At 48.2% G+C, this 23,873-nt stretch overlaps 1 protein-coding gene across 2 annotated transcripts; it reads left to right on the forward strand.

The window, feature by feature from the left end:
• Positions 1–1,192: 1,192 nt before the first annotated feature.
• Positions 1,193–4,475, forward strand: Six2 (SIX homeobox 2). Of its 2 annotated transcripts, none has more exons than XM_057782951.1 (2): positions 1,193–1,829; positions 3,800–4,475. In XM_057782951.1, the coding sequence occupies exons 1-2, from the start codon at positions 1,264–1,266 to the stop codon at positions 4,128–4,130; spliced, it is 897 nt and encodes a 298-aa protein (XP_057638934.1). In that variant the 5' UTR covers positions 1,193–1,263; the 3' UTR covers positions 4,131–4,475. The 2 variants fall into 2 exon arrangements, with proteins under 2 accessions (XP_057638934.1, XP_057638941.1); XM_057782958.1 differs by having other exon boundaries at positions 1,193–1,823.
• Positions 4,476–23,873: the final 19,398 nt, after the last annotated feature.

Below are 23,873 nucleotides of genomic sequence, written 5' to 3' on the forward strand. Positions count from 1 at the left end.
GGAAGTTGATTCTCAGGCGTCCAGCTGCGGCCACTGCCAAATCTCTGACTTCTCTCCCCACCTCCTCCCCCTTTCCCAGGAGGACAGCTCGGGCCCCGGGTTTCTAGCATGGGGGTAGGGCGTTGTCAGTTGGAAAGTCAAGTCTTTCCGAGGCCCCCTAAGAAAATCCAAACTGTCCATCCACTGACCTCCTCCTGGGTTACAGTATCTCTGCCTGACAGCTGCGACCTTCCGAGCGATGCGATGACCCAGCCAGGGCTGGAGCACCTGGCGAGGCCTGGGCTACGCTGTTGCGTTTCCCTTTTAAAAATGAAAGAAAGAAAGAAAGAAAGAAAGAAAGAAAGAAAGAAAGAAAGAAAGAAAGAAAGAAAGAAAGAAAGAAAGAAAGAAAGAAAGAAAGAAAGAAAGAAAGAATACCACACTTCTTCCCCTTGGAGGCGCCTTCTGTTCCCCCTTTTTCTCTTTCCTGAAAGGCACCCCCTTAAACGGTCCTCCGTTTTCCCTTCTACCCTCTTCCTTCCCTTCCCACCTCGGTCCTCCTCTTTTCTTCGGGGGGGCCCCCACTCAGTCCCCCTCCTTCGGAGTCCTCCTCCTCCTCCTTTGCTCTTTGGGCGACCGCCCCGTCAATCACCGCCGTCTCGGGCCCCAGCCCGGCCCCTCTCCGCCTCCCAGGCTCTGGGAGTGCCTGGGGCTCCTGTCTCGGCCGCTCTTTGCTGTGTGCAGAGCCGGAGCGATCTGTCAGCGGAGCCGGCCAGGGGGGAGCAGCCCCGGCCGCCGGGGCTCGGGTTACCGGTGACTGACAGCGTCTCCATGGCGAATAATTTGACTCGACTATTGTCTGGCGCGGGCAGGCCCCGGGTCAGATAACCGGACCAATCAGGGCGCGGGCCGCCGCGCCTCATGCCCGCTTAGAATAATATTATTAAAAAAGCTGCGAGCGAGCTAGACGGGAGGGAGAGCGAGCGAGGGACTAGCGAACAAGCGGCGGGCGGGCGCGGAGCATGCGGAGCGGCGCCCCGGGCGGCCCCCGGGCTTGGGCGCGGGCGAGGCGCGCGGGTGGCGGGGGCGCGGAGCTGCGCAGGGCCGACGGCAGGAGCGAGGACGGACCGCAGTGACTCAGGAGTCGCCCGGGAGCCAGCGCCTGGCCAGGGGGCCCCGCCCGCCTGTCGGCCCGGCCAGGCCGGCGGGGCGGCGCCCATGCGGGGCCGCGAGGCTCGGTGAGAGCGCGCGGGCAGGCGGGCGGGCGAGCGCGCAGCCGGCACCATGTCCATGCTGCCCACCTTCGGCTTCACGCAGGAGCAAGTGGCGTGCGTGTGCGAGGTGCTGCAGCAGGGCGGCAACATCGAGCGACTGGGTCGCTTCCTGTGGTCGCTGCCCGCCTGCGAGCACCTCCACAAGAATGAAAGCGTGCTCAAGGCCAAGGCTGTGGTGGCCTTCCACCGGGGCAACTTCCGCGAGCTCTACAAGATCCTGGAGAGCCATCAGTTCTCGCCGCACAACCACGCCAAGCTGCAGCAGCTGTGGCTCAAAGCGCACTACATCGAGGCAGAGAAACTGCGCGGCCGGCCCCTGGGCGCCGTGGGCAAGTACCGCGTGCGACGCAAGTTCCCGCTGCCGCGCTCCATCTGGGACGGCGAGGAGACCAGCTACTGCTTCAAGGAGAAGAGCCGCAGCGTGCTGCGCGAGTGGTACGCGCACAACCCCTACCCGTCGCCGCGGGAGAAGCGCGAGCTGGCGGAGGCCACCGGCCTCACCACCACGCAGGTCAGCAACTGGTTCAAAAACCGGCGGCAGCGCGACCGGGCGGCCGAGGCCAAGGAAAGGTACGAGTAAGTAGAGCATCGGCGCCGGTTTCCCGGGTCCCGTGGGTCGGGGGATGGTGTGCTCCTGGAGACGATTAAACTGGACCCGGGTCCAGGTTACGCCCCCGGCTGCAGCCCAGCCTGGCTCAAAACAGCGCTTAGATCTTGCTGGAGGCTGAGCGGCCAGGAATTTGTCTAAAGCGGGCAAAGTAGTGTGTACATTCTCAACTAATTCCCTAGTCCCTTGTGGATGGCCTAGATTGGATAATTTCAGAGAGGGCAGGGGTGTGGGCCTGGATGCCCCTGCAAGGTAGGCATAGGCTCAGGGCCTGCTCTTCCTCGAACAACCAAGGGTATGGGGGATCAGAGCTGGTTTTGGAAGTCACCTCTAGGTCAAAGTGCTTTTTAAGGAGTCAGAGCTGGGATTGGAACCTCCCTAGTATTATCCGAGCTGAAGACATAGCTGAGGACAAGGGAGTTGGGAGTTATCCCGCGTGGAAAGGACCGAGAGATGAAGGGCCCCGGGAGGAAGTGTCAGCCGTGGGGGAAAAGACAACCACAGACCTCTTTTCTGGCCTGCTGAATCCAGCAAGCCTTCTAGGACTTTCCAGACCTCTTGACCTCTCTCTCATCGGGTCCTGCTCTCTTCGATGGGCAAATCGGGTGTGTAAGGTAAACTGAGATCTGCCAAGGGCTGGGAGCTGTATTTTCCCTCGGAATCCAAGACTTTTGGAGCTAACCTAAGCGTGGAGGCCCTGCAACCCGCTTCAAACTTTAATCCGGATGAGGGGACTGGAGAAAAACGGGGAATGGGAACAGAATCCCTCCTTCGCAGCAAAACAACAGTTAGGCGGTGTGGGATGTGTACAACTCAGAGTTTGAATGACCCTAGTCCAGGGTAAGGGGGACAGTGGGAAAGATGAGCAAACGGCAGAGTGGACCTGGGTATTTAAAACCTTGACGTAGGACTTTTTGTGGTGATGACGTCTCACTCGCTCAACAGCTAGTCGGGTAGATAGATGCTCCCTCAAGAAATCAGACAGAACAGCTGTTAGGAATCCACAAAGAGATTTTATGCAGGATTTCAAATACTCAGCACCCCTCCAGGGACTGACCACAAAAGCAGGACCGGAGGTGGGCTCTCGATCTGGGTTCACTCTCAGGCTGGTTCAGCTAGGGTTTCTGACCAGGCCCCAGGTGAGGGCTACAGATTGTGTCCCCGGGTTCTGGCTATGACAGAAAGAGCCAGGCCAGCATTAACCACCGGTCCTTCCCTCTAGCTTTCCCCAGGGGCTGCTCTCCATTCTAAGCTTCTAGTCCCCTGGCTAAATTTTTTTCAGCAGATGGCTAGGGAGAAGTCCTCCGTTCTCAAAGCCTGATCCTTATGCTCAATCAAATAGGGCTCACAGAGGCTCAGTTTAGAATCCGGGAACGAATTCTTAGGAGCCCCCACCCATCCACCCACCCATGCCTATCTGCAACCAGAAGTTACCCTCGGCCTGAGAAAGGCGAAGGGGAAAGGAGGCCCGTGCCTACCCAACTCCAAGTGGGCCTCTCAAGCTGGGATCTCCGTATCTGGAACTTCTGACCCCACTTCTACCCAGCAAACCTAGTTTGTCCAGCGTAAGTGATTTGAAAATCCAGGCTCCGACACCTCATTCACCCAATTCCTGGCAGCCTGCTTGGTGCCTCTGCTCGAGGGAAGAAATGGAGTGGGAGATTAGAACAGGACATACAGAGAGAGTCCGAAAGGTAGTCATGAGATTAAGAACATAGGTTGATAACGGGGAGAAGGACAAGAGAAGGCTAGAGAGTCGCGGGGTTCAGAGCGCCATAGGAAACCAAACGCGGAGCGTCAGAAATGGTAGAAATCGAAAACACCCGTTAGCAACCTCAGTGACACTGAGTTGAGCCCCAGGCGCTGACGTCCTGAGGGGTGGCGCTCGAAGTGGCCTCGTTTTCCCACTGACCCCACTGCTTTGCTCCTGCGCTTGCAGGGAGAACAGCGAGAACTCCAATTCCAGCAGTCACAACCCGCTGGTTTCCTCGCTCAACGGCAGCGGCAAGTCGGTGCTAGGCAGCTCCGAGGATGAGAAGACACCGTCGGGGACGCCAGACCACTCGTCGTCCAGTCCCGCTTTGCTGCTCAGCCCTCCTCCGCCCCCTGGGCTGCCCTCCCTGCACAGCCTGGGCCACCCTCCCGGCCCGAGCGCAGTACCAGTGCCAGTGCCGGGTGGAGGCGGCACGGACCCTCTGCAGCACCACCACAGCCTACAGGACTCCATACTCAACCCCATGTCTGCCAACCTTGTGGACTTGGGCTCCTAGAGCTCTTGCTTTCCGAGCTTGGTGAGGGGACAGGAGAGGTGGTGCGGGAGAGCGGTAGGTGCTGGACTCCGTACCGGGTACTAGAAGACCGCCACGCCAAGCCACGCCACGCGACGTAGGAGCAGCAGAACTGGCGGCGGGACAAAGTGGACAAATGTCTGCTAGGGGACCCTCTGGGGGATTCCTTTCCAACAAATTGCTTTTGAGATCTTTTCGAGGCCAGGGAATCGGTCTTGAACCAGGAAAGGGAATAAATTATAAGCCGCAATCACCACCCCGATTTTTCTTATCTCTTCTCCCTTCTTTCTTTCCTCCACTTGCCTTTCTGGTTTCTTATTTATCCTCTTTGCCTTCTTGCTTGTTATTCCTCTTTTCTCTTTTCCTTCTAAATGTCTGGAGTAATTTCTCAATCTCTCTCTCTCTCTCTCTCTCTCTCTCTCTCTCTCTCTCTCTCTCCTGATTTTCTCACATCATACTCCAAGTCTTTCTTCCTTCTGGTCATCTATTTGAGCCCCTTCTTCTCTTAACTCTCCGCGAGTCCATATGAAGGAAGGTAGACATCCTGGGACTTTGGTCCTCAAAGACTCCTCCTCTCAGTGTGAGCCTAAGTGCCAGCTAGAAAGGACTGCACCCCAAAAGCCCCTGAGCGGCAGTCCCATTCTCTCTCTCTCTCTCTCTCTCTCTCTCTCTCTCTCTCTCTCTCTCTCTCTCTCCTTCCTTCCCTCCCTGCCTCTGGCTCCTTCCACCATTCATCCTCCCCCTCACCCCCTCCTTCCCACCACGCTGGTTCTTCTCTTCCTCCCAGACCGTGGTCTCTGCACTCCCAGACCAGAGTGCCTCCCAGCCACAGACTTGCCTTTCCCCTTTTATGCCCTCATGTGAATGTTCATCGGGAGATATTTCTGCTTTTATTTTATAATAAAATTAGAAATCATAAATATATGGATATGTGCCCCAAGGCCCGGCGGCCTGGCTTGTAACAGAGTCTGATTTCCCTATAGGGACTGGATTCCCCGGGTGAGCAGTTCTTCACAGTGATATTGGGCAGAGTCCTGGAAACCTGGACTGGCCTTCCTTCTTAGTGTGCAAGGTAAAGGGATGAGACTGAAAACTCGGAAACCTCCTCTTATTAATACCTTAGTCTCTTTTCTCTGCTGAAACAAGGACCAGACTTCCAGCTTCCACCACAACCACCACAGTGGAGCCCCCACCTGACGTTCCCCCCAACACACACACACACACAAACACACACACACACCACCGCTGGGGTTGTAGAGGGAACTGAGAGCCTGCGTGCAGAGGTAGAAACGAGTTTGGAATTGTGGGGTATGGGAGGGAAAGTTTTGAGTCGGAATTACTTCTCAGCATGGTCAAAGTCACTAGAACTGGAGACGACAGTACATGAAGATTCGGCTAGAAGTATCGTCTGAGACCTGTGTTTCCAGAGCACACCCTTGTCTAACCAAGGAGGAAACCTCTCTGAGTTTGGCTACTTGCCCTGGGTACGGTGGAAGAGAAGGAGAGTGACCGCCAGCTGAGGGCCAGTGTTGTGGATGTTAGCAAGCGGGTGCTGAGTCTCCTAGGGGCAGGCCTAGGGGCTCCTGAGTGTGGTGCGCTAGCTGCAAAGAAACCTACAGTATTGTTTTTGGTCTGTAGTTCTAGCCCCCTTTTATCCTACAAGTCCAGGCTGGTCGAGACAGATCCAAATCAGGCGAGACTCAGGAGGAAGTTAGGGCTTCTCAGTATTGACTCGCAATAGCAGTGACTGCTTGACTAGGAACAGGGCTATCAGGGTAGCGCCTGCCCACCCTGGGCTGGGTGGGATGCCAGGGAAGAGCTGGACCTTCCCCTGGACCCTATGACCTCTTGGGACTTTTCCTTTCTAATAAAACCAACACTTCCTGTTTTGACCATAAACTTATCAGACCTTTTCTCTCGGATTTTTTTTTTTTTTTTAAATCAAGAGTTTCTTCTCCCATGACTCAGGCAGTTGAATGGGCTAATGGATACCGGAGGTTTCACCCATTGTGAGGCCTGGAGTTCAAGGGGAATTCACAAACCCGGAAGACTCCTAGAGCCTGGATTCCTCTACCTGGCCCCACACCCAGGGCCCCTCCTCTTCTGCTCCAAAGAGAAGGCCCAGCCCCGGGAGCATCCTTGGCCTCTTCGGGGGAGGCCCTTCTTTCCAGAAAGGTCTCAAGTACTCCATGGAACTGGTTTGCTCTCCTGCAGACTGAGCAGCTCAACTTCCTCTGACTTGAGGCAAGCAGAGCTAGCAGCTACTGCCTGAAGGTCTGTCTGGAGAGTTCCAAATGGAGCTGCCTGTGTCAGCCCACTTGGCCAGACTGCCTGGTGATGTCATAGTCCACACTTCTTCACAATCACTTGGCTGAATAAAGAAAACGCAGTAGCCTCTGTGTTCCAAGTCATCCTTTGTACCACATTCACAGGAAAACGGGCTGTGAATTATCACGTGAAAAAGAAGACACACATTTAACTTTGGTTCCGGTCACAATTATTTGGAGCCTGCTTTATTCCATTCATTTTGATTAGCACCAAAACCAATTATGATCGTCGCTGCAGCATCCATGTTAATACCTATGTGGTAGTAGCCTCCTAGGGAAATAGACTGCAGCAACATCCTTGTCAGTTCTTACACTCAAACACAGAACCAAGCACTGGGGCTCTCAATACATTATCACACAAGCACGCTCCCTCCTTGATCTATGTGTATGTACTACACACGTGAACCTGTCCAGCATACACACAACACACACGTATGTCAAGCTTCCCTCACATCAGGATTCTCTCCCAGGAACATTAAAGTCCACAACTGTCCTCTGCCACCCCTGCCCACTTCCAGTCCCTGTAGGATGACCTTTTGACATCAGAGCAACATCTTGCAGAGGACCTTTCTGGGAAGGCCTCTGTACCTAGCTACTTGGTCACAGAGACAGAAATGATCCCAGCCAAGAGGTGGCAGCTGATCAGGGATCCATCAGAGGCACCCTCTCTAGTGTCTTCCAGGGTACAATTCCTGCTCTAAGAAGCTCCTGAGGGCTAGCAGGAGGCAAAGGGCCAGTTGCAGGGCTATATTCCATAAAGTGATTACAGAGCGGTTCAGCTAGATGGAGCATCCTTGTTCCACTCTTTCTCCACCAGCTAGCCTGGAAAATATGTGTTTAAAGACAAACACAGGGAGAGGGTGCAGAAGTTCACTGCATCTATCAGTACAAGCCACTCCCACTGCGGCTCCTATCATAACACGAAAACTGGACATAATAAACAGATACTAACTGTATTTAAAAAACCAGCCTTACCAGAATTTGTGGAACAAGATTCTTAGGGACCCTCTTCCATCTACCGCTCAGAGCCAGCCCCTCCCTCAGCAGTCAAAGAGTTTTGCCCTGGCACCTGGGAATACCAAATCTCCCCTCCTGCTCCCCTGAGAGTCTGCTAAAAGATGTCCTTTAATTTGTTCCTAAGCAGGTACCCACTAGGACTTTGTAATGAGACCACAAATGAAGACAGCAGGATCCAGTCACTAAAGAACAGCTGACAAGACCTGAGAAAAGAAACTCTCCTTTGGGTTTAAGAGCTCTGAACCCAGGGGATCCAGAGGGTCCATCCCTCTCCACCTGCACTGGTGGTCTTCTAGAGTACCTGAGGGGCATCTTAAGGAAGTGACATCCGGCCATGTCTGTGGAGCAGTTGATGATTCCGGTCCACAGCCAGGAAAGCATATCAGAGCCAGGAAGACTGGAGGAGAAAAGCGGAGCCTGAGCGCCTACGACAGAGCGGAGAATCTGAAATCGCCTCCTCACACACCAACCCCACGGATCCCACCAGCAGCTCTTTGGCTCTCAGAAAATGCAAAAACCCTGGAAGAAGGACACCAAAGCTTTTGTGTTTGAAGACCTGTGAGGAAAGACCAAATCGGAAGTGTCCCCATTCTATCCCTCCGACTTCAACCTTCTGAGCTAGGTGACTAAGACCTCATGAGTGTTCTTGAGGATGTGAGAAGGGCAACTGTGTGCCAGTGGACGGTGTGACCAGACCTGCTTGCGGTAGGCTCAGAGAGTGACTGCAGGCAGAGGAGAGAGCAGTGTGCCTGGGCTGACCCATATCTGTGGCCACTCCTTTCCTCACCGCCTCACCCCTACCCGTAGCAAGTTGGCCCTCACTGTCTGCTCCTCCTGGCCACCTCCCAGTAATGCAAAGGAAAAATTCCTATTCCTGAGTTTAGGGCTGTTGACCCCAGCTGCTGTCCGCTGCTCCAGAGGAGTCTCTCATGAAGATTCCAATGGTGTCTGTGAGATTGGAGTTGGGAAATAATTTCTCCACGGTGGGGGGCGGGGGTGAAATCTGAGTGTAAAGGAGCAGATTAAACTCACAAATTGGAGTCACAGCAAAAGTGTGTCCCACCCTGCTTAGATGATTGGTTGATGAGAAAAGGCCTCTTGACACAAGGAAGGACATTCTGAGAGAAGACCCTCTCTAAATACTCCTAACCTTTGCCCCTTCAGCGCTAAGATGAGATCTAGCACAGGCCCGCTGTACCTGGAGCAGCTGAGTTCCGAGGACTGCCTCGCAGTAGCCCTAGCCAGCCTTGGTCACTTCTGTCTCTAGTCGGCTTTCTAGGGACCACTTGCCTGCCAAAATAAAGCGAATCAGGGCAGACGGACACCACCGATTGCGAAGAAGCTTAGGCACTCCACCTTCTGAGCTTGTGCACTCGATGGGGAGGACAGAGGTTTTGGACCGCAGTAGAAAACTTTAGCCCTCCTGGAAAGCCAGTAGGGAGGGAGGACTTTACCTCTGCTTTCCCAAAGCACTAGGTTCCATTAGGCCAGTGCCTAGGATTCGAATGCTTTCTCTGGGATCGGAATCTTCCCCTCCGGGTACCCCCGCGGGCATTGGGGCTTGACTGCCGGAGGGTCTGTAACAAGAGCGGTGATTCGTTTGATAGAAAGTAGCCGCGCCGGTCTTTGCGGTGCCAAGGCCTTTTACTTTCCTCCGTTTTACCGGGACTTTAAGCTGGGGCAGATGTGTCTATCCAGGCAGGGGCTCACTCGCCCAGAAGTTCGGTTTTTGGCAGAATTAGCAAGTAACTTGTGAAGACGCTGTTCCATGGTGCTCTATATCAGCTTTATCCTCGCTGCAGCGTTACAAGCACACTGTCATTATTGGCAAGGGAAACTGAAGGACCAGGTTAGAGAATTTGCATATTTGAAATATGTCTTTGAGACTGCAGCTCACGGTCTTCCGGATTCTGAGCTGCCTCCGAGGGAGCGCAGTGTCAGAATTAGAGCACTGGTTCCCTGCTCTGAGTGGCAGGGATGGCGCTGGTTCGATCTTTGGAAGACTTAGGGCTAGCTGCAGACCAAGGTGCAGCAGGTTAAAGTCAAGGGAAAGAACTTAGCTCTACAACTGGTTTCTCCCGGAGCTCTCCCTCTAGCAGGTTGAGCTGCACCGGAGATTTCATCCACTGCTGGATCCCCGGAGTGAAAATAAAACCTTGGGCCCCAGGGTGAGCCTGGTGACTTCTACCCCCTCCGTTTGTGTCTCTCACCTCGCTCGGGCCATTATGCTGGGAGGGGAAGAATGCGGTTAACCCGGCACCCTGAGTTGTTAGTAGGATTGTCCTCGGTCCCACTCTGTCCCCGAGACGTGGCTCTCCTGGCAGACAGCACATTAAAGCTGCCTTCCCATTTATGCTGTGTTCCGCAGGGTTGTGAGGAAGGCCAGGATACAGCTGGCCCATTCTGGTGAACTCCTTTTCCTTACCCGCCTCTCAGAAAGCAGTCGCCCAAACTCTTCTCAGCCAGAAAGGGCATTAGTGGTTCACGCTCTCCCGCCCTCCCCCTTTACACTTGTCAGTTTCAAGACAGAGTGTGTAGCGTCTTCTTTTTCTGTAGAACACCCACCAGAGTCTCCGGAAAGCCACCAGGAGCCACTTGAACCAATGAAGGAGGCCACTAGTCCATGAAGAAAAGGGGTAAATGTGAAAGGTGAAAGGGTAAGGAACGGAGCCGGGAAGTATGAGTGGCTCCTTTCTTTTCCTGCACAGGAGTCTCCCTAAGGGAGGGAGGCAGGGGAGCTCTCTACAGCTCAGGGACTCTAATGGGGTAGAGGAGGTGAAGAGGGGGCTTAGAAAAACAAAAGGAGATGCTGAGCAGCTTCTAAAGGCACCGTAGAATACACAGCTCCCAGAGTTTATACTTATAGTCTGTCAGTCGCCTGCAGAGCATCCTATAGTTCGACATTTGAAATTATACTGGTGTCTTAGTTTAGGGTAGCGATTGCTGTGATTTGGGGAGAAAAGGGTTTGTCTTACACTTCCACAACACTGTTCCACATTGAAGGAAGTTAGGTCAGGAACTCAAACAGGGCAGGATCCTTGAGGCAGGAGCTGATGCAGAGGCCATGAAGGAGAGCTGCTACTGGCTTGCTCCCATGACCTGCTTGTAGAACCCAGGACCACCAGTCTAGGAATGACACCACCCACCATGGGCTGGGATCTTCCACATCAGTCACTAATTAAGAAAATACCTCAGAGCTGGATCTTATGGAGGAATTCTCTCAACTGGGGTTCCCTCCTCTCAGATGATACTAGCTGTGTCAAGTTGATATAAAACTAGCCAAGACAATTGGGTAGGCAGATAATACCAGCCTTTGTTTAACTAAGGCTCAGGGAATTATGTGTGCTTCTCCTGAGGCAACAGGACAATTGGAGGCTCTTTCTAGTCTACTTCTGAAGGGAGTTTTGAGGAACTACCAGATCCTGCACCAGCCCAAAGGATAAGGTTTGTTCCCTTTAGTGTTAGGGCAAGGGTTCAGAAAGACAGCTGCCATCTTGGAGGTCTATCTAGCTAATGCAATAAAGACTATAAAGTAACATATCTCTAATCAGGATAATGGACCCATAGGACAGCGAAGAGTCCCCAAAGGGCAACCTGGGAAGCAGAGGGAACTGAGAACAGGAGCCTTGCTTTAAAACCTCTTCCCAGCAATGAGTTGGGAACCAAGGATTTGTTTAGACAGAGAATTTTAAAACAAAAACCGTGTGAATGATGTCCAAAGAGCTATGGTTTTGTGGCAACTGTTATTTTAATAGTGTGTGTGTGTGTGTGTGTACTATCACACTCATGTAAAGAGAGACCCTTCTACTATGTGCATCCCAGGAATTGAACTCAGGTTGTCAGGCTTGGAGGCAAGCATCTTTGTTCCTCAAGACATCCTGCCAGCTCAGAGCTGTAGGGTATTTTTTTCCCAGCTGGAAAAAATGTACAGAAAGATGTAAGACTCTTGTTACATTAACTTGACCCTAATGTCTTAGATATAGAAATCAAGCCTCATTTTATCCTTTATTCATTAGTCTTTAACACAGCAGTTCTCAACCTGTGGGTCATGACCCCACAGGGGTCACCTAAGACCATCAGAAAACATTGATATTTACATTACAATTCATAACAGTAGCAGAATTATAGTTATGAAGTAGCAACAAAAGTAATTTTATGGTTGGGGTCACCGCAACATGAGGAACTGTGTTAAAGGGTCACAGCATTAGAAAGGTTGAGAACCACTGCTTTAGAGGAATCGATAAAGCAGCCACCTTGAAGGCAAATACTAAATAATAGGAAGATATCTGGAGGCGGGTCAAGGACTAGGTGGAAACAAGACTCCAGGGGAAGGAAGTGAAGCCTCAGATAGTCGGAACCAAGACACAACTACAGAGTTAGGCAAGGCTCAGGGAGGCAACAGCTGTCCCCCTACCCTAAGGAACAAGGACTTGGGGCCACAAATCATGCCACACTGCCAGCAGACAACTGTGATATTTTAGGTACCAATCCAGACACCACGAGGCTGAAAATCTGCCGAATCTACTAGCTGGGTCATCCAGAACCTGTTCTGGGCGTAGGGTGCTCAACACAGGCCAGCTTCCAGTGCAGATAGAGCTTAGGCCAGGAGCAGGAAAAGAGACTGTGAGCATGGTGGCTGGTCTTCGGTGGCACAAAGATTTTGAATTTTGGATTTTGGCCTTTGCAGAGGCTAGCTACATGCAGTATAGTTCTCTTCTATATGGCTAATGCTCTTGCCTAGTGTTGGATCCAGCCCAACTTGTCTGTCATTCCTGAGAAGGGGAGTGTGGACTGAGGAAAGAAACGGACAAGAGACAGATGATAGAGTCAGGATGGCTTCCAGTGAATGCTGTAAAAAAGCAAAAAACAAACAAACAAGTTTATTACTTTCAGTCCTTATATACCCCAAACAAAAGGGGAGGTCACAAGACTTCCATGATACTAAACTTTACTACCTTCCATCTCAAAACACCTGGTAACCAAGCCCTAAGTAAAAACATCCTGTTACCGGCCTTTGAAGAATAAATCGTCCAGTAGCCACACCCTTGGTCAAACATCTTGTTCATCCTTAAGGAGCAAGAACAGGTCTGAACTCTCTGACCTTTAGCCAAGATGAAATGGATTCAAAACTATGGGTCCTCACAGGCTAGACCCAAGGAGACAACACTCTGTAGTATGCTGTGTTGCTAATCTAGGATATCTGGTAGGTTGCATGTAGTAGAACCCATCACCTTGTGATATTGTCATCTTGCAATGGGCTTCCTGGGATTTGAGACCACTGTAAACCCAAAGGCATCTGTGTGGCTTCTACCTTCCACAGTTTCAATGACAACGACCAGAGTCACCCGGTAAGGCGTTAATTGAAGATGGAAGTGCGTTCATCTGTGTTCCTACATGACTGCATGGACAATAGCACCACCCTCACCCCAATAAAACATTCTGGAATAGCTGCTCCAGTTTAAGGAAGACACGAACTTCTCTTGTGTTTTATCCAGCTTGTTTTTGGGAATCTATTTGTTGCCCCAACTCAGATAATTCAGTTCCCACCGTCACTGGTCCAGCAGGCACCATTCACACTGGGGCACGGCAGAATGATAAAGAGCATGCCAGGCAGACAAACTCCAATGTGGGAAGGTGGTTCTGGATCATGGGTGTAAAGCGAAAACTCCTCTTCGTTCCTTGTGCCACTCAGCACCACAGATCACAGCAGGTAATCAAGAACTCTAAAAAGTAAACACACAGAGAGCAAGGCTTTGAATGAGATTGTGTTCTCCCTGGGAACTAGCCTGGTCAAGTAAGTCCCTTAAGACTGTCCTCCCCCTCCTCCCGTGTGATGTGTAGGAATGGGTGGGAGGAAGATTAGGGAGATAGAGCAAAGCCAGTGTTTGAAACAAGAACATGGGGTTCTGGTTTGCCCATGTACAGTGCCTGCACACACCTCTGCAGCTTTGCATCAGGAAAGAGCACTTGATGGGGTGTCCAAAGTGGGTGGGACCTTGAACAAGTCAGCAAGATTCTCCGGACTTCAGTTCTTCTGAAGAGGGGACTATCCATCACATCACATTTCACAAACATGAGGAAGGAATCTTATCCACTTGAAAAGCAGCTTGAAGTCTTCATTAAAAAGACCCTGAGTGAGGCTGGAGAGATGGCTCAGTGGTTAAGCTCACTGGCTACTCTTCCAGAGGACCCGGGTTCAATTCTTAGCACCCATATGGCAGCTAACAACTGTGTGTAATTCCAGTTCCAAGGGATCCAACACCCTCATACAGACATACATGTAGGTAAAACACCAATGCACATAAAAATGAATAAATAAATGAATAAATAAATAAATCATTAAAAAGTAAAAAAGAAAGACTCAGAGAATGGGGCATGATGGGAGCTTTGTTCCCCCAGAAAGTGAATAGAGTCAATGCTCTCTCTTTTACACGCAGATATGATTTGGAAGACAATTCTTTAAACCTACCCCCTTTGAGCTGCTGAGACTTTAAAGTGTGTTTGAAAAACAAAACAAACAAACAACAATAAACAAAGAAATAACCTCTCTAGAGTCATTTAGATGGCTCAGTGGGTAATGGGTTTGCTGTATAACTTTGACAATCTGAGTTCAATCCTTGGAACCTCATTAAGGTAGAAGGAGAAAAATGCCTCTCCAAATTGACCTCTGACCTCCACACATGCACCATAGGTTGTACAAGCCCCACACACATCATACATATGTACAATAACATCAATTAATAAATAACTTGTCAAAACTCTAATAAAAAGGGCATAATTGATAACTCAAAAAACTCAGTCTCTGAAAACACAGTGAAAATATAAAGAAAATTATCATAGCCAATTTTTCCAGAACTTTTTAATGCTAAAAGCACACAGCAACCCCAGGAACAGATATTCTTCATAACAACAGCAAGCCTTCCTGCAGTTTAACTTATTCTAGTCCCATCTCCCACTTATCAGATGAGAAGTACCTGAAAATAAAGAACCCACCTTGGAAGTCACAGTGCAGGAGGGAGCACCTCCATTGCAAAGTGTCTGTATTTGATCTTTTTCGCTCCTGCTTGCCTGGAACTTGTGTGTGTCAAAGCCACCATCAGTGAGCATTTATCAAAAACTTCCACAGGCAAATTGTTTTAGTTTCTGTTGCCTAAGGTCCTTGGATAACAATTGGGCAAAAACAAAGAAGAAACAAAAATACTTGGTAGGAAAGGCTGGAGTACTGTGCTTTGGGGAATAAGGGCTTTGGAAAGCTACAACACGTTCTTAGTAGCCTAGAGGACCGTGTGCATGCCTAAGCCTGTATATACACCTAGAAAGTGCCAGGAGGCCTTAGACTCTCAGTTTAGGTTGACTGTAAGGTTCTGCAAAAGAACAATTGGATGGCTGAAGCAGTATTAACAGATTCTAGCTGAGTGGTGGAGACACACCTCATAGGCACCCAGAATTCCTCTTCAAAGACACAAGCTCCAGGTTCCATTTGTTTAAGGAAATACCTGTCTCATAACTACCTGACTTATAAACTTAACAGAGCAGATTTCAATGACAAGAATTTAGACTTTACAAAATTAACTTTAGCTCAGGAACATCTCAAACCAAACAAACTGCAGCAGTAACAGACATAAAAGCCAGGGGCTAATAGCTGATGTCCAGGTTTGCCACAGTGTAATACTGTTTCATTTTCAACAAAAACAAGGACCAAAACTGGGCGGCATACAAAGAAACAATGTATGCTTCTGTCCTGGCTAGTTTTCTGTCATCTTGCTACAAGCTAGAATCATCTGAGAGGAGGGAGTTTCTGTAGGGCCTCCAGAAGATTGACTGTAGGCATTTTCTTAACTAGGATTGATGTGGGAGGATAGTCACTGTGGACGGTGCCATCCCTAGGCTGGTGGTCCTGGGTTCTATAAAAAGCAGGCTGAACAAGCTATTGGAACAAGTCAGCAAGCAGCGCATCTCCATGGCCTCTACATCAGCTCCTGCCTCTGGGATCCTGTCCTGGCTTCCTTCAGTGATATGGCAATATGGAAGTGTAAGCCCAAAAACCGTGTTCCTCCTCAACCTGCTTTTGAGTCATGGTGTTTCACCATAGCAATAGAAACGCAAGACAAACCCATAAACAAGAAAATAGGATACACAAAAATTGTCCCCGAAGAGACCCAGACACTGAACATAATAGACCAGGACTTTGAGATCAGCTCAAATAATTATATAACATGATGGGGAGCACAAGAATGTCTCACCAAACAGAAAACATTAGGAAAGAAAGGAAAACTTTTAAAAAGACCTAGGCAGAAACTCTAAAGTTAAAAAGTACAGTAACTGGCTGGGCGGTGGTGGCACACACCTTTAATCCCAGGACTCAGGAGGCAGAGGCAGGCAGATCTCTATGAGTTTGAGGCCAGTCTGGTCTCCAGGACAGCTAGGGTTGTTACCCAGAGAAACCCTGTCTTGGAAGAAAAAACAGACCAACCAACCAAACAACGACAAAAAGGTATATAACTGAAATGCAAAACCCACTAGAGGGGCACTACAGAAGATCTGAACTGGCAATAAAAACCATAGGATTGAGGACTAAACAAACTGCTGATTTCTAGGCTGAAACAAACAGACAAAACATGAGGGAACTGAAATGATGTGGAAGGGTCTTTATCTATCTGTTGCTTCATTGGTTGATTAATAAAGAAAACTGCTTGGCCTGATAGGTCAGAACATAGGTAGCCAGGGAAAACAGAACAGAATGCTGGGAGGAAGAGGAAGTGAGGCAGACGCCACGCCTCTCCTATCCAGGTCAGACGCGATGAAGCAAGCCGCCAGGTCAGACATGCTGAATCTTTCCCGGTAAGACTGATGCTACACTGCTTACTAAATATGGGTTAGGCAAGATGTGAGAATTAGCCATTAAGAGGCTAGAACTAATGGGCCAAGCAGTGTTTAAAAGAATACAGTTTGTGTGTTGTTATTTCGGGTGTAAAGCTAACCATGTGGGAGCCGGGCGGGATGAAAAGCAGGCCTGCCCGCAGCTCCTTTCTACACTGAAAACTTAGGAGAACTATAGAAAGCCCTCAAACATACAATGAAGTTCCCAATAAATCTCCACGTCTAAGAGGCTATGTGAAGGACACATAGAAAAAACTCGAGAGATGCATGCTAAAATACATCATAGCCAAAGCCACAAGAGACAAAGAGAGCCATCAAGAGACAAGCATGGCATGTCTAGAACAAAGGACCATCCAGAAGGATTGGTAGGAGGGTGGCACTGGAGCTGGGAGAAAGAGGATGCATGTTGCCCCGCTGAAATTCTGTATCAGACAACATCAACCTTCAAACATGCAGAAGAAACCAAGACATTCCCAGATACAGCGAATCTGGATGGCAAAGAAGAGCTTCCATTTTATTTTATTTTATTTTATTTTGATTTTTCGAGACAGGGTTTCTCTGTGGTTTTGGAACCTGTCCTAGAACTAGCTCTTGTAGACCAGGCTGGTCTCAAACTCACAGAGATCCGCCTGCCTCTACCTCCCGAGTGCTGGGATTAGAGGCCTGTGCCACCACCGCCCGACCAAGAGCTTCCATTTTAGAGTGACATGTTCTCCAAAGCCATGGCACTCTCCTCAGTATCTGTAGAGGGTCAATGGTACTATCCAAGGCAATCAGTTGGTGCTCATTGCTCTTTTCCAAATAACTCATTTTTAAACAAAATAAAAATAAAACCAGACCAAAATTGGGAGAGACTGACTTCCAGGCTCTGTTCTCAGAATCTCAAGGGCCCTGCAAGGACACTGAAGAAAAAAAAACCATATTATTTATTTCTTTATTTTCCAGTCAAGAAAGCTATTTCCGATGAGTGAGGTATCTTCTGAGCCCTCTTTGGGGGGTGATTGTCCTGGACCCCTGGATTTGTGGTCCTTTTTTCATACTTGGTAATCATTCATTTTATCAAGATCAAATACATATGGAAAGGAAAGTCAAAATAATTTTTATTTAGTAATTAAATAATTCAGTCCATTTTGAATTTTGTTCAGAAAGACTTATGTCAAATACCAGAAGGAAGGAAAATGATGACTGGGGGAAAAAGAATATGCAGACAGAGGTGGGAAAAGAGAATATCAGGGTTTGAAGAGACTGGAACAAAAGATAAAAGGAAATTGAGAGCCAATGAAAAAAGGAAGATAGAAGCCCAGCCAATGGAATAAAAGGAAAAAAATATGAGAAAAAGAGGAGGCACTGGGGGTTTAGAAGGCTAGGGAAGCCTGGGTACATCTCCAGACAACACACAGTTTCTCTAAATCGAGAGGTGCTGTGTTTCTTACACCTTGGAAAAGTTGCAAAGAAATGAAATTTTATTTTGCACTGTGAAGTGTTGCATTTGACGTTAGAGGTCGACACTCATGGTGGAACAGGTTCCGACCCTCAGAGCCCAGCTTTATTCCTCTGTACTCTTCATTGTTGATGACACTAGCCTGAGACAAACTCATTGACCCCAGAACAAATGCTACCCTTGTTCTCATAACATAGCTAAACCTTCACTAGAACTTAGAATAGGGTTTTGCTCAAATTTGTGCCTTCTAATAGTCTCTGCTCTATCTCTTTGGTTCTAGCCCCATCTGGTTCCATCACCTAATCTGGATTCCTGCAACTGACAAAGTCAAAGTCTTGGTTTTTAGTTGTCCATCTAGGCTTCTACTCTTCCCTACGGAAGTCCCTTGATTTGGGAAGAAGTCAGGTCCAATATCCTGCCACGAGTGTTTACAGTCTTTGTTTCTTTTCTCTTCTTAAGAGAGCCTAGACTTTCCTTTGAAAGCAGTGATGTTCCCAGCTTCATGAACAGCCCTGACTTCATGGCTGCCATCAATACAATCACATCTCCCTTGTCACAGTCATGGTTAAAATGATGGTTGTGTAACCCCGTTTACATCTCTAGAGTTTATAAAGAGCTGTGGCTTAGGCTCCTTGACTCACAGAGAAAGTGTTGGACTAATATCCTAAGTCTAACAAAGGAAGACAAGACCGCTATCTCTCTCTGCTTCAGCTGAGTGATGAGGCTATGACCTGGAAATGCTAAGGCCACGGTCTTCTTTACCACCACATTGGAGAATATCCTGGGGGCAGAGACAATACTCAGGAAGAAAGACATTGGAGAATCCCTGATAAACTGAGCTGGCATCTTGGTCAACTGTTCTCAAAGGTTCCCCTTACATCTAGACATATTTATTTCTGTGACAAGGAATTCCTTCATTACTGGAAGCTGTGTTGCTTGGGACCAAGAGCATCCTTTGAACACTTAGTTCCACTGCTTTCAGTCTTGTGGGATTGTTGTGGTTTGAACATGAACCATATCCCACAGCCTCGTGACCTTGAAAACTTGATCCCTAGCTGTTGTCACTGTTTAGGGAGGTTGTGAATTTTTGTATAGCACATCCCACTTAGCAGAGGTGAGTTGCTTGGGGAGGGCTTTTGAAGGATCTAGCTGTTTCTGGTCTGTCAGGGGCACCCTGCTTCTTGTCCAGGCCATGTAAAGTACCATGTGAAGACATTGCTACAAGCTAAAGCCACCTCTTACTAAGAAACCCCTGTCACCTTTACTCACAGGTCTTCTTGTCCTGTACTGAAACTATAAACTAAAATCAAAGTTTCTTTCCCTAAGTTGTCACTGTTGGATGTCCTGGTACAACAATGAGAAAGTAACAACTACAGACCCTACAGCCTTTAATGCAGTCCCCCTTCCATTAAAGAAAGGAGCTCACTGGACCCAAGTGTCCATCTGCAGAGCTCCAGACATGACGTTCTATACAAATCCCAGTGGCAAGCATGAGGTATTGTCCTAGAAGAGAAGCATTTTCAGCTCTGATCCCTGTCAGTTTCCTAAGACTGAAACTTTCCTACTGAGTGCTCTGGTGGCCACAGCCACTGTTTATAAAAATACCTCCTGATTCTGGAATGTGCTGTCACCAGACACCAGATGACAAGTAATCCTACCAGGGGGAAGTGGGGCCAGTGCTTCTCAGGAAAGATTTGCACAGCCTAAACATGCATGTCTTTTGTTTCCCAATAACTGAGTGGAAAGGGCAATTTTCTGAATTTGGGATGGTGAGTCAGTCTTCAGTGAGACAGATGTGACAAAGACAGGAAGTGCCCCACAATGCAACTGGCATGAGCAACAGTCAGACTTATGCCATTCAAGGCTAAGCTGGAAAAGATGATCTCCATCCTCAGTACAGGATGATAACTGACAACCCAGTCTAAAGGCTGAAAGGGAGAAGAATTGATGCTTTGAAAGCAAAAAAGATGAAGAGGTCTATAGTAACTGGGAAGGAAGAGAATAAAAGAAACAAATCCATTGGGCATGGTGACACACACCTTTAGTCACAGCACTGGAGGTAGAGGAAGGCCTCTGAGTTCAAGGGCAGCCTGGTCTACAGAGTGAGTTCCAAGACAATCACGGCTACACAGAGAAACCCTGTTTCAAAAATAAATCAGAATTTCTATGTGTCCACTTTCAAAGAGCGTAGTTTTTTCTCTCGCAACCCTGCAGCCCTTTTATGTATGTGATTTGCATTACTTTTCTCAATATTTACCTGTCCTGCATCATTAAGTGTAAGTATTCTGATTTCACAAAAGCACTAAAAAATTACATTTCTGAGTTTAAAGTACTGCTTAAGACAATGGAGTGACTTGGCTGAAAACAGTGTCTCTCCTAGCTCCCCCTGGACTGCTGGTTGTGTGTCAACTTGACATAAGCTAGAGTCATCAGAGAGGAGGGAGCCTCAGCTGAGGAAATGCTTCTATAGGATCCATCTCGAAGACATTTTCTCAGTTAGTGATCAATGGAAGAGGGCCCAGCCCATGGTGGGTGGTGTCACCCCTGGTCCTGGGTTCTAAAAAAAAGCAGGCTATGCCTTGTGGTGGTGGCACATGCCTTTATCCTAGCACTCAGGAGGCAGAGGCAGGCAGATCTTTGTGAGTTTGAGGCCAGCCTGGTCTACAGAGTTCCAGGATAGCCTACACAAAACAAACAAACAAACAAACAAATAGGATATATCAGAGCTGGAGTGATGACCTAGTAGTTAAGGACATTTGCTGCTTCCCTAAAGGACCAGAGTTCAGTTCCAAGCACCCTCATCAGTGACTCTCACCTGCTTATAATTCCAGCTCCAAGAGATCTGACACTCTCTGGCCCGCAAAGGCACCTGCACATAAATTTACCCAGGCACACATTAATATGCATCGATAAAAATAAAAATATTTTTTAATTTTTAAAGAAAAATTTCAGCATAAGTAGATGTTTTATTTTTGTCGTTGCTTTTGTGGTTTGATGAGATGAAGTTCACCGTGTAGCCCAGGCTCTAGCTTTGCTGTCACTTGCTACCCCATAGTTCATTTTGTAGCTTGGGTCTTGGTTCTCAGGTATTTAATGAGGCCACCAATGAGCTCAACAAAGAGTGTAGTTTCCTTTTGTGGCCACACTGGTGATGAAGCCTGGGGCCTCACATGACCTATACATCCAGACCAATAAAGAGATTTGAACAGATCAGGTGGTGGTGGTGAACACCTTTAATTCCAGCACTTGGAAGGCAGAGGCAGGTGGATTTCTGTGAGTTCAAGGCCATCCTGGTATACAGAGCTAGTACCATGGCAGCTAGGGCTGTTACATAGAGAAACCCTGTCTTGAAGAGAGAGAGAGAGAGAGAGAGAGAGAGAGAGAGAGAGAGAGAGAGAGAGAAGAGAGAGAGAGAGTTGAACAGATAAGAGAGACCAGATTTAGTAAATGCACAGTTTCAAGAAGATATGGAAAACAGAATTTCAATTAAATAGCATGGATTCAAAACATAGAGGTAGTTGTCCCCCTTGTCCCATCAGGAGATAGAATTTATCTTCCTTCCCCTCCAGACTGGGTAGGGCTTTGAGTATGTGGACAAATAAATTACAGTTGACCATAGTGCTACAAGACTATGGAGCTGAATCATCCCACAAGATGGCAGGTTACCTTGAAGACTCAGTGCTAGAAAGGCCCAGTGAAGCTGATCTCATGTCCTGTCCAGCTTTCCAGTTTATCACTAAGATATCAGATGAGCAAGTGTAGGTAGACTTTTCTGTCCTGCCAGCCACTCCCCCAAATAACTGCACAGAGACTTAATATCAATTATAAATGCTTGGCTGATGTGGGAAGTCTTTCTGTCTATGTGTTGCTTTTATTAGTTAATGAATAAAGAATCTGTCTTGGCCTGTGATAGGGTAGAGTAGAGCTAGGTGGGGAAAACTAAACTGAATGCTGGAAGAAAGAAGGCAGAGTCAGGAGTCACCATGTAGCTGCCTCTGGGAACAGACATGCCAGAACCTTGCCAGTAAGCCACAGCCATGTGATGATACACAGATTAATAGAAATGGGTTAAATTAATATGTAAGAGCTAGCCAATAAGAAGCTAGAGCTAATAAGCCAATCAGTGATTTAATTAATACAGTTTCTGTATAGTTATTTCAAGTCTGGCCAGTCAGGAACTAATAAGCAGGCTCTGACTCTTTCAGGAGGTCCAGCCAATGGGCATTTAAATGGGATTTGTGAACAAAGTGCTATAACTTGTTTAATGGCAACATATACCAGCTGTGTACCTAAAAATGGGGCAATGTACATGGTTCTCAGAGGCAGCAAACATGCATCTGCCATGTTGGCCTGGGTGGAGCAAGCAGGCAGGGCCATGTTGGCCCTAGCCATGCCCACTTAGCATTTAAAAAAGCACTTCTGGTCAGAAAATAATTACAGATATACAATAAAGACAGATTCAGATAAAAAAACAAGACCTCTAAATGGGTCACAGTGTTGAATAAATGTATGTAGGCTTTGGAGAGAGAAGAAAAAGAGTAAAGAGACAGTACATGTAATATAAAAGAGTACAGACAGTCATAGATTACAGGAGCAAAGGTAATAAAATAAATATTAAACTTTCAGAAAAATTAATAAAGTAAGAAAAATAAGCCATGCACAGATGGAATATACAAAGAGAGTCTGGATTATGTATATTACTGTGTTTTCTTTGATTTTTTTGACTGTACATGAACTAAGTACAGAGAGACATTTCATTGTATGGGTTGCTAAGCTAAACCTACGTACATTCACACAATGTAAAGGAGTAGTCCACAAAGAAGAGACAGGTCTTGTACTCTCCGCCAGCCTGCTAGTCAACTAAATGTCACCACACGACCTTCGTGATGCTACATGGAACAGAGAACTCAGCCAGACAAGAGTTCCCTAAATTCCTATTGCACATACTGTGAACTGGAGGTATGCAGGTGTTTAAAGTCACTACACTGAGGGTAGCTTATTACTCAGCTGTGAACAACCGGGATAAAAACAACATTTATCTTAAAATGAGAGGTTGCAGAAAATGGAACAGGCATCCTGGCTCGTGCCTGGAATCTCAGCACTTGGACTGTGAAGGCAAGATGATTTCTAGGAACTCAAGACCAATTTGACTCCATAGTGAGTTCCAGACAAGCCCCAACCACAGTATGAGACCCTGTTTCAAACAACAAACAAACAGGAATGATTGTACGGGCCGCCCCCCCAAGTCTTAGTTTTCTTTTTGGCCGATTCTCTTTTGGGTAGGTTTGGGGGTACTGGAGATCAAATCTGAGACCTTGGACTAGTGTGAGCTCTACTACTGAGCTATATAACCCCAATACTTCACTGTGCTAGTATTCGATAAAAACTGAATATGCAGATACTAAGGGCTGCTAGATGGCACAGTGTGGAGTTACAGGAGTCCTGAGAGGCTAAGAGTGCAGCTCAGGGAGAGCTGGGCACAGACTAGGAAGGAAAAGGAAGGAACAGAGGGAGGGAGGGAAGGAGGGAGAGAGGGAGGGAAGGAGGGAGGGAGGGAGGGAGGGAGGGAGGGAGGGAGGGAGGGAGGGAGGGAGGGAGGGAGGGAGGAACTGGACTCAGAGTCAGTCACTCTGAGACCCTTCGTACACAGGAGCCAACTCACTCACTAAGGAGTGCTGTGTACGTCACAGAGTCCTTATGTTCATCAAAATGGATCTCACCCTCTTCAAACTGGAGGGCTCTCTAGAGAGTCCTGTCTAGGATAGGCAGTTGATTTGGGTGAACTATCTCTGCAAGTCTAGAAAAGGAGGGACTATCCTACTTCACACGCTAAGGCATGAATGTGTGTACTAACGTTTGCTCTGAGTGTTACTAGCTGTTCCTTTTCCCAAAGACTGCTCAGCGGTGCAGCCAGGTGTCTTTGCTGCTTCAACAGGCCTCTAACATTGACAGTCAGCCAGACAAGCCAATCTCATGAGATTTTTAGAAGTCCCTAAAGATCATTACAGAGAGGCAGAATGATGAAGCAGCGGGAATCCTTGACGGGAGGTGACAGCCATG

The sequence above is a fragment of the Chionomys nivalis genome, chromosome 1 (genome assembly GCF_950005125.1).
Source record: "Chionomys nivalis chromosome 1, mChiNiv1.1, whole genome shotgun sequence".
Taxonomy (NCBI): Eukaryota; Metazoa; Chordata; class Mammalia; order Rodentia; family Cricetidae; genus Chionomys; species Chionomys nivalis.